A 15378-nucleotide genomic window follows, 5' to 3' on the forward strand; every position below is an offset into this window, starting at 1 on the left:
GGCCCTTGAAATACTTCACTGCCAAAAACTGGAGGTGCAGCTCACAAAGGACTGGGCCAGAGATGAGGAAAACCTCTGGATACACTCTGATTCCTTGGAAGGCTCAGCACAGCTCCACTGCAGGCTGGAGGGGTTTGGTTGTGAATAAAGGCAGCTGAACCTCAGCTATGATCCCCTGCTCTCCAGCTGAAGGGAAAAGGAATCCCTTCCCTTTCCCTCTCACACAGGCAGCACAACAGGCAGAGGCAGCACAGTCCCAAGGCAAGGAAAACACAAATTCCATGGACCAAGAGCCCCTGACAAAAGTGAGGGCCTCAGCATTCCCTGCCCCAAGACAAATCCCAGGGCCAGTGTTTCAAAGGGCTTCCTCCAAATCTGCCTTCCAAACTCAAAGGTGACCACAGGATGTGCCACTGCCACTTGTCCTCCTCTCTGAAGTGCCCTCTCCAGCTCTGGCCTCTCAGTTTGGGAAGGACCTTGGGACACTGAGCCCATCCAGAGGGGACAACGGGGCTGGAGAGGGGCTGGGAACACAAACCCTGCGAGGAAACCCTGAGGGAGCTGGGGGTGCTCAGCCTGGAGAAAAGGAGACTCAGGGCTGCCCTCATCACTCTCTGCAGCTCCTGAAAGGTGCCTGTGCTCAGCTGGGGCTGGGCTCTGCCTCCAGCAGCACTGACACAACCAGAGCACACAGCCTCGAGCTGCACCAAGGGAAATACAGGTTGGATTTTAGGAAAAAGTTTCTCACAGAAAGGGTGATAAAGTTCTGGAATGGCTGCCCAGGGAGGTGGTGCAGTCCCCATCCCTGGGTGTGTTTAACAAAGCCTGGATGTGGCACTGGGTGCCAGGGGTGAGTTCCGGTGTTTAGGGCATGGGTTGGACTTGATGATCTTGAAGGTCTCTTCCAACACAGTGATTCTGTGATTCTCCAGGATGCCAGGGTGCCTGACAGCTCCCTGTGTTTCCCACTTTATCCATCAAACACTCTTCAAACTGGTCATGCAGGGGGGAGAAAAATAAAAAAGACCCTGAAACTCCACACAAAGGCTGAGGGAGCTGGGGCTGTGCAGCCTGGGGAAGAGGAGGTTGTGTGGAGACCTCCCAGCACCTGCCAGGGTCTGGAGGGGACACAGGGAAGCCAGAGAGAGACCCTGCACCAGGAACTGGAGGGACAGGACAAGGAATAACAGGTTCAATCTGACAGAGGGGAAATTAGAGTTTGATATTAAGGAGTAATTCTTTCCTGTGAGGGTGGGCAGGCCCTGGCACAGGGTGCCCAGAGCAGCTGGGGCTGCCCCCGGATCCCTGGCAGTGCCCAAGGCCAGGTTGGACATTGAGGCTTGGAGCAGCCTGGGACAGTGGAAGGTGTCCCTGCCCAGGGAACAAGATGGGCTTTAAGGTCCCTTCAAACCCAAACCATTCTATGATTCTCTAAATTAAATGAATTTAGCCCTTTTAGCCTCGTGGCTCTATTTACTGATGTGCCATGGCAGGGGAAAAAAGTTCCCCCAAAAGCTTTTACTCTCAGAAAAAAATTTGCACCCAGTTATGACTCAACTTCTTTCCTGCTTAACCTCCCAGTGGTCACACAAAGGGAAGCTCTGGCCTTGCCACGATTTACAGCCTCATCCATCTACAAGCTCCAGGATCTTTTCCCAAAAGAAAAGCACAAGCATTAAGCAAACAGGAACATACCAGGGCTGGAGCCAGCACTAACAGAACAGCACTGAGGGAACGCTGGCCAGGCTGTCAGAAAAAGCTGCCTGGCAGCAAGAAGGATTAGCAACACTTCCCCAGGAGCTGGGGAATGAACTATTAAAGTTCATGAATTACATGAACCAGAGTTAAAGTTCACAGAGCAGAGCTCTGGAAGCAAAGTCCCAGGGGCAGCAGGACAGGCAGCAATGCTGGCAGCTCCTCTCCTTGCTCAGCCTCCTCTGGCAGGGGCACCACTGACAGGAACCATGTGGGGATCTGGGGGACACCAGGCTGCCCACAGGCATGGCACTCCTTTCCTTACAAAACAACCTTCCTGGAAGGCTGAAACACATGGGGAAACGGGGATAGGGGGCCCATTCCACAGACACCCCTGAAGACAAGCACAGGAGCAGAGGGTGCACTCTGGGGACTGTCCTCCTGCAGGGACACAGCTGTGGCTGTCACAATTCAGCTGTGACAGGCAGAGGCAGAGCTGCAATTTGCTGAGCCCAGGGATGAACACCCCGTCAATCCCACAGCACCCCGGCCCTCGCTGCTGTCAGTCACCAGCAGAGACAGCCTGGAGCTCCTGCAGCACAGACACCTGAGAGCTCAGAGTGAGCGAGCTGTGAACCAGCAAACGGCCCAACAGACAGAAAACCTTATTAAAAACACCTGCCAGAGTCTACATAATCACAGGCTACACACTCACCCCAGCAATGCCCAGTGAAGCACAAAGAGCTGACAGCAGCACAAGGAGTGAGAGGGAACGGGGCAAGGCAGCACCTGGCCATGACTGAAACATCAGCTGCCTGGGCCAGAAGGGGAAATTGGGGCAGGTGCTCTCAGAAAGTGGCCCTAAAGTCACAGAATCATGGAATGGATTAGGAGGGACCCTAAAGCTCACCCTGTTCCACCCCTGCCATGGCAGGGACACCTCCCACTGTCCCAGGTGCTCCCAGCCCTGTCCAGCCTGGCCTTGGGCACTGCCAGGGATCCGGGGGCAGCCCCAGCTGCTCTGGGCACCCTGTGCCAGGGCCTGCCCACCCTGCCAGGGAACAATTCCTGATTCCCAATATCCCATCCATCCCTGCCCTCTGGCACTGGGAAGCCATCCCCTGTGTCCTGGCACCCCATCCTCCTTGTAGGTTCCCTTCAAAATGGGGAAAGTCCCTGAGAAGTTCTGACTGATACCAAAAAACAAACAAAAAAACCCCAAATTCAGAATCGGGACTTTTCTCTCCTGAAGTAGAAACCCCTGTGAATTTTAAATAAGGAGGTGGAATCCCCACCTCCCTCCCTATGCTGTAGGATACAGAAGGTCCCTGGTGTTATCCCGAGGCAACAGCTCCCACCTAAGCAAAGGAAAACAGACCTGCAGCTCCATCCTCATGGAGGGAATTTTCCATTTCCCTTTGTCTGAAAAGTCAGGGCTGAGATTTCTGGACATTTACAGCATTTAAATCCCAAACTCCTGCTGACAAGCAGTGACAGGAGCTTATGCTGCCATCCAAGTGCATCAGCCTGAAAGGGCCCTGAGCATCTGCCATGAAACACAGAGGCAAAAGTGATCCCACCAACATCATTTTCTTGTAGACTCAATATCAGCCCAAGTCCTCAAGGACAAGAAACCTCCCAGGTCACAACTTTCCACTGTATCTGCAGGGCTGCAGGAGGGTTCAGAGTGCTGCTCTCAGCTCCAGCAGCACTGCTCTGCTGTAGGGCAGCTTTTACAAGGTGCTGCTGAAGCACAGCTCCAACTCACACACTGCTGAGGGACTCTGCCAGAGCTTGTTTGATTTGGGAGACTTCCTTGGACAAGGCAGGAAGAAGATTGATTTTCAAAAGCACCAAAGGAGTCAAAACTAACAATGTGTCTGTGTCCACCCAAAAGGGACTGCTTATACTTGAAAACTGAGCCACATTTTATTTCTTTCTTCTGTGCTACAAAAATCCCAACTGAAGTCCAGTTAACAGAGTTTAACAAGTGTCCCAAATGCCCAAATTCCAACCAGTAAGATTTTCCATTCAGTCTCTTCTGCTCTCTCACACAGAGCAGGCAGCACACATCCTTCCATACTCCTGCCACTCCTGCAGATTCTTTTTCGAGTAGCTCTGTAAAGACTTCTCCACTCCATTTCTTTCTTTTCCATGAGTTCAAGACTAAAACAACATTTCATTTCAATGGCAATTTTTCAAGTGGTCAAAAAACCACAGAAACCTGGAATGGTTTGGGTTGGACAGGACCTTAACCCCCACCCACTGCCCCCCCTGCCATGGCAGGGATACCTCCCACTGTCCCAGGTGCTCCCAGCCCTTCCAGCCTGGCCTTGGGCACTGCCAGGGATCCAGGGGCAGCCCCAGCTGCTCTGGGCACCCTGTGCCAGGGCCTGCCCACCCTGCCAGGGAACAATTCCTAATTCCCAATATCCCATCCAGCCCCACCCTCTGGCAGTGGGAGCCATTCCCTGTGTCCTGTCCCTCCATCCCTTGTCCCCAGTCCCTCCCCAGCTCTCCTGGAGCCCCTTCAGGCCCTGCAAGGGCTCTGAGCTCTCCCTGGAGCCTTCTCCTCTCCAGGTGAGCACCCCCAGCTCTCCAGCCTGGCTCCAGGGCAGAGAGGCTCTACTGCTTTGATTTGTAGAATTTCAGGAAGTCTGCTCAAATCTGTCATTAGACGAGCAGGAAACTTTAAAAATGCACAGCAAAAAGAAAACCACCTGAGAAAGGGAGCACAAAGTTGGTGAGAAATGGCGAGCAGGAGGGCTGGGCTGCTGCAGGGTCAGTCCTGACCATCTCCAGCAAAGGATGTGGTCAGGAAAAGGCTGCAAATAAACACTGAGAGCTCTCAAATGCCTTTACCAAGGAAGTCACTGCCACACCACATGTCAGAGACTGCAGACTGCACATCCAGACAAAGGTTACATTAAAGTTATTTTGGGGCTCTTTTTTCCCTTTTATCACTGACAAGCCTCACTCAGAAAATGCCTCAAGATCTCTTGTAATTCTGTTTAGCAATTGTAATCCTTTCCATTAGCCAGGGTTCAGAGAAAAATGCTTGAACCCAGGAAAGGAGAAGGGTGAAGTGTCCCTATGGCAAACCCTGCTGTTAATGACAGAACTAGTCCCCAAGAAGTTAAATTTAATTTCTTAAAGCTCATTTTAAAATGGAGACTCACATTGAATTCTGAGCCAGACTAGCACAGGGTCAGAATCTGGCCCAGAGCAGCTGCTGCAGATAAGGGAACATTTTTCATAAAGGAATCCTTCACCCATTAAAAGCTGAAGCTTTTGGATGTCTACATCAGTTTTAACTGAAAGTTACATACTCAATTTTTATTCCATTTGGTTAACACATCACTGATTATTCCTTCCTCCTTTAAAAAGTTCCTAGCTGTAGCACAAAGTTGCATATGACCCTTGGTCTCTAAACCTTAGGCCTTAAATACCCCATTGCCCACTGGCCCACTCCAACCAAACCCAGCTCCCTCAAGAGTTCCTTCCCCCAGGGCCTGCAAGGTTTGGGCTTCCACAGCAGCCCCAGGCTCCAAGGGCTCCCAGGAAAGGCTGGAAGGGCTGGGATTCACACTGGCCAACCCAGGGTGACTTTTCAGGGACCAGTGCCAAAGGGGCCCAGGGACACAGAGGGACACAAACTGAACACTCTGGGGCAGGGTTTGGTTCCTGGAGACTCTCAGTGTGTTCCTATCAACCCCTCTCTCTTTACATTGCAAACAGCCTGTCAGCATCATTACACTGCTTGTTGTAGAAAACATGAGCATTCATCTCAAAATTGCATCAACAAATATGCTCATTTGATTGCTTCCAAACCCATCAAACAAGGAATCAGGACATTATTATTGCTATTACTCATGGCTGGAGTTTAGAAATGTGAAGGTTAATAAAGTCATTCCATTCCCTGGGAATGAGTGTAGATGGATCTGTCCTCTCAGCTGATCTCCCAGCTGGAGGAGATAATCCACACTAAGAACTGGTGTCCCTGTGATTAATGGCACCTTGCAGGCCACAAACACCATCAGAGCTCACTTTCCCTGACAAATCCACATCAGCTCTGGAGGCAAAGTGTGCCACAACTGCAAAACTCCAAAGTCAACTTCATTCTTAAATGCATTAAAAACCATCAGCACATATTATGAGAGTTGATAAACTCGTGTGGAATTTGCTGTTGGATCAGCTACCAGTTAATATACTTGAATATATTACCAATATCTAGCCAACCCTGTGTCAGTTTGGGCTCAGACTCAGTGTGCAGAAGGCACCATCACCATGAACTGTGAAACTTCACACTCAGCAGCTCTTCAAAAACCCATCTCTTCTCTAGCTCAGTCTGTAGTAGCTATAATTCAACCTGGCAGAGAGGTTCTGGCATTCCCCTGGAACTCCTGAATCCATCTGCCGGCTCCAAGTGGCTGCAGGAATCCAGCACCTGCTTCAAGCCCCTTGACAGCACTTTACAAAACTGCAGAATATGGAGGGAAAAGCTGTAAGACAAACCTCAGCCTTGATTTCCGTCAAGGCAAACAACAAAAGACAGATGCAAAATTAAATGAAGATGACCAGCAGAGATGTGAGCAAGGATTTATTAGATCCCCCCACAGCCTCACTCTGGCATCCCAGAAAAGGCAGGACAATAAGGAATTCTGACTATCTGTGCCTGCCTTACCTGCTAGTGAGCCTCACAAGAGCCAATCCATGCAGAAGAGACGAAAGCTGGACCCAAAACCACTTCAAATTAATGACAATGCACAAGGCAGAACCTGCTGCTCCACATCCCATAGGCAGAGGGGTGAATACCCAACAATGACACCCATAGAACTGCTGCTGGAAAGTGTCAGGCGCATTCCAGACTCAAGGAACTCTGAGGAGGAAGAACTGTCTTCTTCCTCAGGGGTTATGAGGAATATGCATAACCCCTGAGGAAGAAGATACCCAAGTTCAGATACCCAAGTTTCTCTCAGACTTGCTCACCTGTGTGTGAGCAGTTCAGATCCCAGAGCACTTGGCTCTGTGGGCAAGGAGTCCTGCAGGACAACAGGTTAGGTCAGGAAAACAACAGTGTCACAGCCATTTTACACAGTCCAGCATGCCATGAGAGGGAAAATGGCCAAAGGCAGAACGACTCACTTGGTACAGGAAACCTCTCAGAGCCTAGAAAGGGGATAGGACTTCAACAGAGGTGCCCTTTTGCACACTCAGAGTGAGCTCTCAGGCCCACACCAACACTTGCTCCCTCAGGATTTGATCCTCTGCAGAAGAGCAGTGTTTAACTCTCACAGCAGAACAGCTCTGCCAGCTCCTCCAAGGAAAAGGCTCAAAGGATCAACACCTGCAGGTTCCAGCTCCAGGTGAGTGTCTGTGCTCAGGCAGCAGCTGCCCCTCTGATCAGGATGGCACTTGGGCCACAGCCACAGCACCCTGATCTGCACAGAGTCACAGTTACTGCAGAACACAAGCACATCCAACACTCTCCCTGCTCCAGCAGAGCACCAGGAAGGCTGAAGATAAAACAGTTTGGGTTCTGCCTCAGCCAAGGCACAGACAGCAGTGAACCTTCCCTACCTGTGTACAAACCCACACACACTGACCTCAGCACTGACTTCTTCCAGTGAACAGCAGAAAGTGTTTAATTGCTGTGCTCACATTTTATTTGTAAACTGGCCTATGATACGTGGTTTTCCTGGGTTACACTGCTCCTCGATCACGATGCTGCTATATTCTGTCAGTCAGGGAAAGCTCAATGCCAGTTCTTCACACGAGCGCTGGCTGTCACCACTGCCCCGGAGCTGCCGCAGCACCCCGCTCCCTTTTGGCCGCTGACCTCTAGTGGCGAGCGCAGGAGAGAGGAGACAGGAACAATGTTAATGCTCGCCGTGAGGAACTGCGGTCCTTTCTCCCTCCAAAGGGAAGCCAGAAGGTTGCCCAGCCTTCCCTGACGAGCTGCAGTGCACAGGCGAGCCCTCTCACAGCAGCCAGCCTTGCCCCATCGCTGGGGCTCCTCTCCTCACAGAGCTGGCTACAAACAGCAGCGTTTGATTCACCTCCTTCCCCTCCCTGAGGGCAGCAACAGAGATCCCCGTGCTCCCCTTGTAAGCTCCTGCTCTCCAAGCACCCTCCTGCGATCCATGGCCTGCCTTCAGGGAGCCCAGCAGTGCCACCTCAGCTCAGAGCACCGAGGACATTGCTGTATTTTCACAGAGTCACAGAGCAGTTTGGATTGGCAGGGACCTGAGACCATCTCATTCCACATCCTTCCCACAGGCAGGGACACCTTCCACTGTCCCAGGCTGCTCCAAACCCCATCCAGCCTGGCCTTCCAGGGATCCAGGGGCAGCCACAGCTGCTCTGGGCACCCTGTGCCAGGGCCCCGTTTTGGGAAAGAGCTGTGAAAACCCCAGAGTGCAGACACACCCACGGTAAGGAACACACCACGTGTGTCATCACAGAGTCAGTTTGGTGAGAAGGGCACGGACAGCAGCTCCAGGCTGCACAATGACAGCACCATGCAAAGGGCACTGAGAGCAAAGGGGGTCAGCAGATGGGCTCAGAGCACATCACAGGCCCCCCCTCCCCACCTGACCAACAACTGCTCAGCCAGCAAAGACTGGGGAGCACAGCAAGGCCCTGCAGCTGCTCCCTGTCCCCAGTGCTTGGTGTGAGGTGAGTGTGACACATCCCAGCTCAGACTGAGCACAGGAAAGGGACACCAACAGAAGCACTGGGAACAGACCCAGCAAGAGCCTGGGATGGAGCAGGAACTGGGGCTGTGTGACAGGCCCAGTGTCTGAAGCACAGACCTCACCCCAGGGCAGCAGTGAGCAAGGCAAGGTGCTCTGGCAGCTGGGTGTTCCTGTTGCACACCCTGCCCCTGTCCTCACACCTGCATTTCAGTGACAACCCACAGGCAGTACAGGAACAGGACCTGTGTTCAGCCACTGCACTGGGAATCTCAGTGCAGAGATTTGCAGCCAGATCCAGTGTTAGCTCTGCAAGCAGATCTTCCCTCAGACTGGAAGTCACAGCTTATCACTGCAGCATTTGCTTGGTGAGCAAGCTACAGAGTCAGTCTGTGACTACACCCAACACTCCACCAAAGATATTCTTTTTGGGGCCAGGTTCTTCAATGGCTATTTTACTCTCCCTCTAACCAAACCCCACAGATTCAAATCCAGCCAGTTATGTTTTAATCAATCCAGCTGCTCAGCGAACAAGACCTGACCATTCCATACCCCCTCTAACAGCAGTACCTTTGCTTTCTTCATGTGGCCCATGATATTGCCAAGATCTTCAACATCAATGACAGAATCTGTGTCTCCAGCTTCCTCCTCACTACTGGTTTCAAACAATTCCTCTGCCTGTGGGAGAAAGCAGAGGAAAAAATTAAGAATTCATCTCACTATTAAATGTAAGACTAAGCTAACCAGTGAAATGAGCTCTCCTCATCAGTAAAGACCACTCAAAACAAACAATAGCCTACCAAAAACCTGTAGGATGGATATGGAACCCTGAACCCCTTTAAACCCAAGTGCCTGGTTGACAGTGAGATTTATTCCTCCTGCTCTGCAGCAGCCAGCACTCCCAAACCCAGCCAGAAGAACCACTTACTTTCCTATAAAATTCAACCCAGCAATAACTTCCAACCCACAGTATATGGCTCGAGGGAGGATTAAAGTGCCATAGCAGCTCTGGGTCTTGCACTGGAGAGCAATAGAGAGGATTTCTTAGTCAAAATCTGCAATCAGTAAACACTCCAGAAGAGAGAAATGATTACAGGCAGACACACACAAAGGACACACAGGATTTGTTCAGGTAACACACCCCAGCTGCCTTTGGAAAACCCTGGGATACAGGCAGAGCAGCTGAGCTTCATAGGGTTGAAGTGGAAGCAGGTTAATGACTCACAGGGAACTGAAGGGTCCCCTTGGCCTTGAGACAAGGCAAAGGCTCTGCTGAGAACTCAGCCTGGTTCCCTGGAGCATCTGTCCCCAGCCAGGAGCAAGACTCCCTCATCATACAAATGCCATCAAGCCTGGCTCCATCACTGATTCTTTGGTCCTTCCTTCAGATGGCTTGTTCTACTTGTTATTGCCATGGGATATCAGCTCTCCTCTCCCCCCACTCCAGAACAAGTAGCAGGCTCCCACAGCAGCCCTCTGGACTGCAGGAAGAAGGGGAGAAGTCACACAGTGCTCCCAATAAAATAAGGCCTCAAGGGTTTTGGCTGTACCTCAGTATTGTCCTGTTCTGATGTCCCATGTTCACCGTCCGAACTTTCCTTGCTCTGCTTCCCTGAAGTTTTGCACTTCCCCTTCTTGCACTTCCCCCTGCAGGGCTTCTTTTCCCCTTTGCAGAGCGCCTGGAGCCGAGTGAGGAATTTGTCTTTCCAGGCCTCAAAGTCAGCCTCAATGCTGCCATGCTTGCTCTGGGCCACATTGCAGTCCCCCTCAGCACGAGCCATGATCCTGCTGGCACTGAGCATCCACAGCCACCTGTCCATCCTCCTTGCAACCTAGGGCAGGAGGAAGGGTTGGAAAGGAAATCAAACAAGGGCCAAGTGCAGCAGACAACCAGAAAAGCAAGGATCAGCCCTGGGAAGAGCAAGTGAGCTGCACAGCACTGCAGGGCAGGGGCCTGGGGAGTCCCTCTCAGGTGCTGGCTTAGCACAGACACAGAGCAGCCTGAACAGCACCACACCCCTTCAGACTGCATTGGAAAATCCCTCTGCCACCCCTGCGGTGAAGGGAGAGGCTCTGGGAACAGACTGCTCTGTGTGGTGCTTGTTGGTCAGAACAGTCACATGTGTGACACACAGCCCCAGCTCTGAACACAACCTGTGACAAGTGATGCCATTTTTCTGTGTGAGATGAGAACAACGATGAGGCAGAGATTCTGCCACAGTTCACATCAGGGAATAAAGCTAGAACCCACATCATAACAAGGAGCCACGTTTAGAAAGCAGCAAGAGTTTACAGTGCTGTGCCCTCAGGTGACTGCAGAAAGCTTTAAAAGCTGGGAAATGAACTCAGTAAGGATTTACCAAATGTGTTACCACGCCTCCCAGTGCCTGTGGGACGCATTTCCCATTTGAAATCCAATTGCTTCAAAGCTGAACTGCCCAGGTGGCCAAGAAGGCCAATGGCACTGGCTTGTACCAACACTGGTGTGGCAGCAGGACCAGGGCAGTGACTGTCCCCTGTGCTGGCACTGCTGAGACACCTCCAGTTCTGGGGGCAGTTTTGGGCCCCTCACCCCAAAAAGGACAGCAAAGGGCTGGAGGTGTCCAGGGAAGGGAACAGAGCTGGGAAGGGTCTGGAGCCCCAGGAGAGGCTGAGGGAGCTGGGAAAGGGCTCAGCCTGGAGCAAAGGAGGCTCAGGGGGCCCTTGTGGCTCTGCACAGCTCCTGCCAGGAGGGGACAGCCGGGGGGGGTCGGGCTGTGCTCCAGGGAACAGGGACAGGAGCAGAGGGAACAGTCTCAGGCTGGGCCACGGGAGGCTCAGGGGGCACAGCAGGTTTGGAGTCCCCATTCCTGGAAGTGCCCAGGGAAGGCCTGGATGCAGCACTCAGAGCTCTGGGCTGGGGACAAGTGGGGATCAGGCACACGGTGGGCTCAGTGATCTTGGAGGTTTTTTCCAAGCTCAGTGGCTCTGAGATTCTGCCCATGCCCTAAACCCAGCACCTCACCCAGTCAGCACAACAGCTGCAATCCCACACAGAGCACCAGCCTCATTCGGGCTGGATGCACTGCATGCAGCTGAGGCTCTGAGGAGCAGAAGCCAAGCAGGGGGCTCGAGGGACACTCACTGTGTTGTAGTGATCCACGTAGGCCGAGTTCCCCAGCCCGAACACGGCGTATCTCAGGCCCTGCAGGAAGCTCTTCCCAACACGGAAATCATTGGCTGCCTCTTCCAGCCACTTGCAGAACCAGACTGCGCTCTCCGGGGGCTGCCCCTCGGTGTAGGTAGCCACCAGGAACACACAGATGTTCCTGCTGCTTGTCTGGTCACACAAACAGGACAGGAGGGAAAAACAGAAATCACTGCATTTTCCAGAACCTTCTTCTAAAGCAAACAGTTACAACACCCAGGCAGCTGGGAGAAATCAAAAGACAAGGTTGTCTCCTGCTGGGGTGGGATGGTGCAGGAAACAATCCCAAGGGTGCTGAACAATCTGCACAGCACCTTAAATTAACAGAGAGAGGTCAAGCTGAACAGGGACACAGTGACAGAGCAAACCTGGACATCCAGCCCCATCAGCAGCTTCCTGACCCAACTCCTTCATCAGGGAAGTGCCCCATGGATAAATATTTCAAACTCCTCAACCTCACATTTACAGGTGTGTTAGGGGCAGTATCAAATGCTGGCAATTCATACTGACACCTGAACGAATTCCCAGCATGCAGTTTCCACCAAAACTTTTTGTTAGGATTAATTAAAACTCTCAAGGAGCAACTATCAATATTCACAGAAGAAATAACCCATCAAGGATTACTATACATAAATATACTACACAAGGAGTTTCTATCTCAAAAGCCTCTAAAGGCTGCAGAGGCATCACCACCTTGCTGCGCTCGTTCTGAACCTTGCCCAGGTGTACAGAGCACCTGGGGCAGCCACTCTCACCCAGCTCACCCCTGAACTACAGAACTGGCTCATACAGTCACTGTCACAGCAAAATGTCCAACTGATGCTTTGAAATTCTCAAAATGTAGACATTTTCTGCTGAGGGCTGATGGGCTACATTTGCAAAGGTAGGGAAGCAATTCAACACAGAGCTTTGGGGATTTCCAGAACAACAGGAGAGAAATAGCCTTGACATCCCTAGGAAAAATTTGTACTTGTTACTGGTGTTTATGCCATACCCACCTCCTCTACTAAACCATCTTCTGGATCATAGTCTTCCATGTTAATGATTTCCACAGGCAAATTAAGGGAAGAAACAGCTTCAGCCAGAGCTTTGGCAAATCTCTGAACAAAGAAACAATGGAAGTTATCAATCACTTCAAGCCCTACGAGCCCTGCTGTGCTCAGTCACCAGACTTCTCCCAGCCCAGGAAGAATAATGACACAGGTGGCCTGAACACTGGCACTGCAATTCCTCACATTAAAACAAAGATGGAGTACACTGGCTGAGAGTTCCAACATTATAATGTCACAGTTACACACACAAATTACATTTCTTCATGAGAAAGCACCAAACCCAGCACTTCTCTCTAAAAAGCCTTGCTAGAAAATTAAAATTATAGTGCAAGAGTGAACTTCTAGCTTTATAATCAATCTCTACTGCATGCCTTGCTTAAAGGGAGGAGGAAAATTGTTATTTTTATTTAATTTTTCACTCATCTTGCATGTTGGGCAATGATTGTAAGAAGCTAATGAATGTGCTGATGAACTCCCAGATCTGTACCCAGGGCAGTGTTTCAAGGCAAGCAACGTTCTCAGATCCCAACAATATTTCAAAGCAACTTCACAGATGTGCAATAAAAATACAAATACCTTTGCTGTGCCAGTCTGAGAGCCATAGAAGATCTTCACTCCAGCAACATGGATCCTCTGTGCCTGACGGGGGCCACATCCGTTTCCCAGTTTGTCTGATGCTCCCTTAAGGGAAGAGGGACTCCCACGGGACTGCTCTCCCTTCTCCAAGGGCTGTCAAACCAAGAGCATTTAAAACTCAAATCCTGGGGCCACTCTCCGCAACAGTCAAAGCATTCTGGTTCCTCTCACACCCAGAAAAACACACCAGGACCTGTGTTCCTGACTAAGCCATGCTACAGTACCCACTTGTCCAGGAGGTAACAGGATCCAGCTGAACCTCCCAAGTCCTGCAGCAGATCTTTACCCACCTGCAGGAGGAGGTTTTCAACTCCTGAATGGTCTAATTCCCTCCCATCCCAAAACCAGCCCAAGCCTGTCACAAGCATCATGAAAACATGAAGGTGCAAACACTGGGCACAAGCAGAGGGGTTTACCTGGACCAACAGAGCAATCCAGGGGGACACATTCTCCCAGGAACAGTGTGAGGTGTGTCCTGCTGAGCTCTGCCCCAACATCAGAGCAACAAGAGCATTTAGTGACCCACAGACACAAACAAGCCAGGCTGAGGATCATAACCAGATAACCAAACTGCATTTGGGATTTGCAACACCCTCAGCAGGCCCACGGCAGGTGCCTTTATCCAGTAACTACTCACTACCACCCAGGTTTTTGGGGTCTTCTCAGAGAGAAGTGCTGACAGGCTCAGTTACCTTCCTTTTGGTGCTGCTGGTGGTGAACTGAATGACAATCCAAAGGCTGATCCCAAGAGCAACAGCAGAATAGATGTAAAATCTGTGCAGCCATATGGACACCAGGCAAGTATGGAAGTAGCTCCACATATCCATTGAGACATCTAAATCTGGAATGCCACAGGTTCCTACGGAGTGAATATGGAATGAGCACACACAAAATAATCACACAGTACCCACAGCCTCATGTTATCAGCTATTACCCAGGCTTTGCAGAAAACAGCTTCTGGCTAAAGACAAGGCACTAAAATTGAATCAAGAAGCCTTTACCTCCTCCGGTGTGTCAGATGAACTCCAAGCTAGCATTCCATACTGTCAGAGGGAAACTCTGGGTTTTTCCTTTCTAGAGCAGCTCTGTTACAAGGAAAAGCAGGAAATACTTGTGCTGTCCAAGTGTCTGAAAGGAAGAAGTCCTTGTGAAACATCCAGTGGATCATACTGGCTTTAGTTTTACATAAACCCAACAAATGCAGTTCTCTGGAATGAGAAAGCTCCAGTCCAAGGGGAAAATCACCTGCACAGAACTTTCTGCTGAACACAACCCTTGCTTACAGACATTTGATGTCACACACAAGAGGCTGGAAACTTGTACAGGCTGGTACTCAAGTTACCAGAGCCAAGACTTAAGGGGATGCCCTTCAGCCCTCCAGCAGCAACACTGAGACTCACAATAGAGAGGAGCCAAGAGTACTTGCCCAGTGTTCCCAGTTTTACCCAAACCAGCTGTAGGGATTCCCTTAACCTCTATACAACTTCCTCAAATGCAATAGATGCTACATATATTGAAGAGAATTTTAGCTCCAAAACAGGCTCACTATTATCCTCTACACAAATACACACCCCCTAATGGTTATCACCCCACAAACACACACACCTCACCCTCGTGGCTATTCCTCCTCTCACGGTCAATGCCCCTCTCTCCCCCAAATACTCCACGGTTTTACCCCACCTTCCCCTGACTCTCACGGTTATCATCCCACACCCTCACAGTTATTAAACACCCCCCACCTCAGAGTTCCTACCCCCGTACACCACTTATGGTTAATAAATACCCCCACAGCCATTGCCCTCATCTCCCTCCACAGCACCCGATCACAGTTACAACCGCTCACACACACGGCTGTTCTATGACCCTCATGGTTATTAGCCCATACACACACCATTATCCCACAAACTCCGTTATCAGCCCATACACACAGTTATTACCCCACAAGCACGGTTATTATATCCCCCCTCACGGCTACCACATCCCCGGACACAGTTATCACAGTTATTACCCCACGGACACGGTTATTCTGTTCCCCCATCACGGCTCTCTCTCACACACACTCAGCCATCACGCCGTCCCGTCCCGACTCCCCTGCCCGGCACTGACCCCGCTC

The 15378-nt window shown here is 51.0% G+C and overlaps 2 protein-coding genes across 3 annotated transcripts in view; one reads left to right on the top strand and one right to left on the bottom strand.

Annotated features, from left to right (window-relative positions):
* LOC102036314 (S-adenosyl-L-methionine-dependent tRNA 4-demethylwyosine synthase TYW1) overlaps window positions 1-15357 on the bottom strand; it is a 96314-nt gene extending 80957 nt beyond the window's left edge. Inside the window, exons 1-8 of one of the 2 annotated variants that reach the window (XM_031060372.1) lie at window positions 15274-15357; window positions 14267-14393; window positions 13958-14124; window positions 13206-13358; window positions 12576-12677; window positions 11515-11709; window positions 9941-10222; window positions 8961-9068 (exon numbers count right to left, since the gene is read on the bottom strand). In XM_031060372.1, coding sequence (XP_030916232.1) covers window positions 8961-9068; window positions 9941-10222; window positions 11515-11709; window positions 12576-12677; window positions 13206-13358; window positions 13958-14092 — 975 coding nt within the window. In that variant the 5' untranslated portion in view covers window positions 14093-14124; window positions 14267-14393; window positions 15274-15357. The remainder of the gene's footprint in view (window positions 1-8960; window positions 9069-9940; window positions 10223-11514; window positions 11710-12575; window positions 12678-13205; window positions 13359-13957; window positions 14125-14266; window positions 14394-15273) is intronic. The other variant, XM_031060373.1, reaches the window with a different exon arrangement.
* SBDS (SBDS ribosome maturation factor) overlaps window positions 15133-15378 on the top strand; it is a 6377-nt gene continuing 6131 nt past the window's right edge. The window contains exon 1 of the mRNA XM_014308690.2: window positions 15133-15285. Within this exon, the coding sequence (XP_014164165.1) occupies window positions 15133-15285 (153 nt within the window). The remainder of the gene's footprint in view (window positions 15286-15378) is intronic.

The sequence above is a fragment of the Geospiza fortis genome, unplaced genomic scaffold (assembly GCF_000277835.1).
Source record: "Geospiza fortis unplaced genomic scaffold, GeoFor_1.0 scaffold59, whole genome shotgun sequence".
NCBI classification, from domain to species: Eukaryota; Metazoa; Chordata; class Aves; order Passeriformes; family Thraupidae; genus Geospiza; species Geospiza fortis.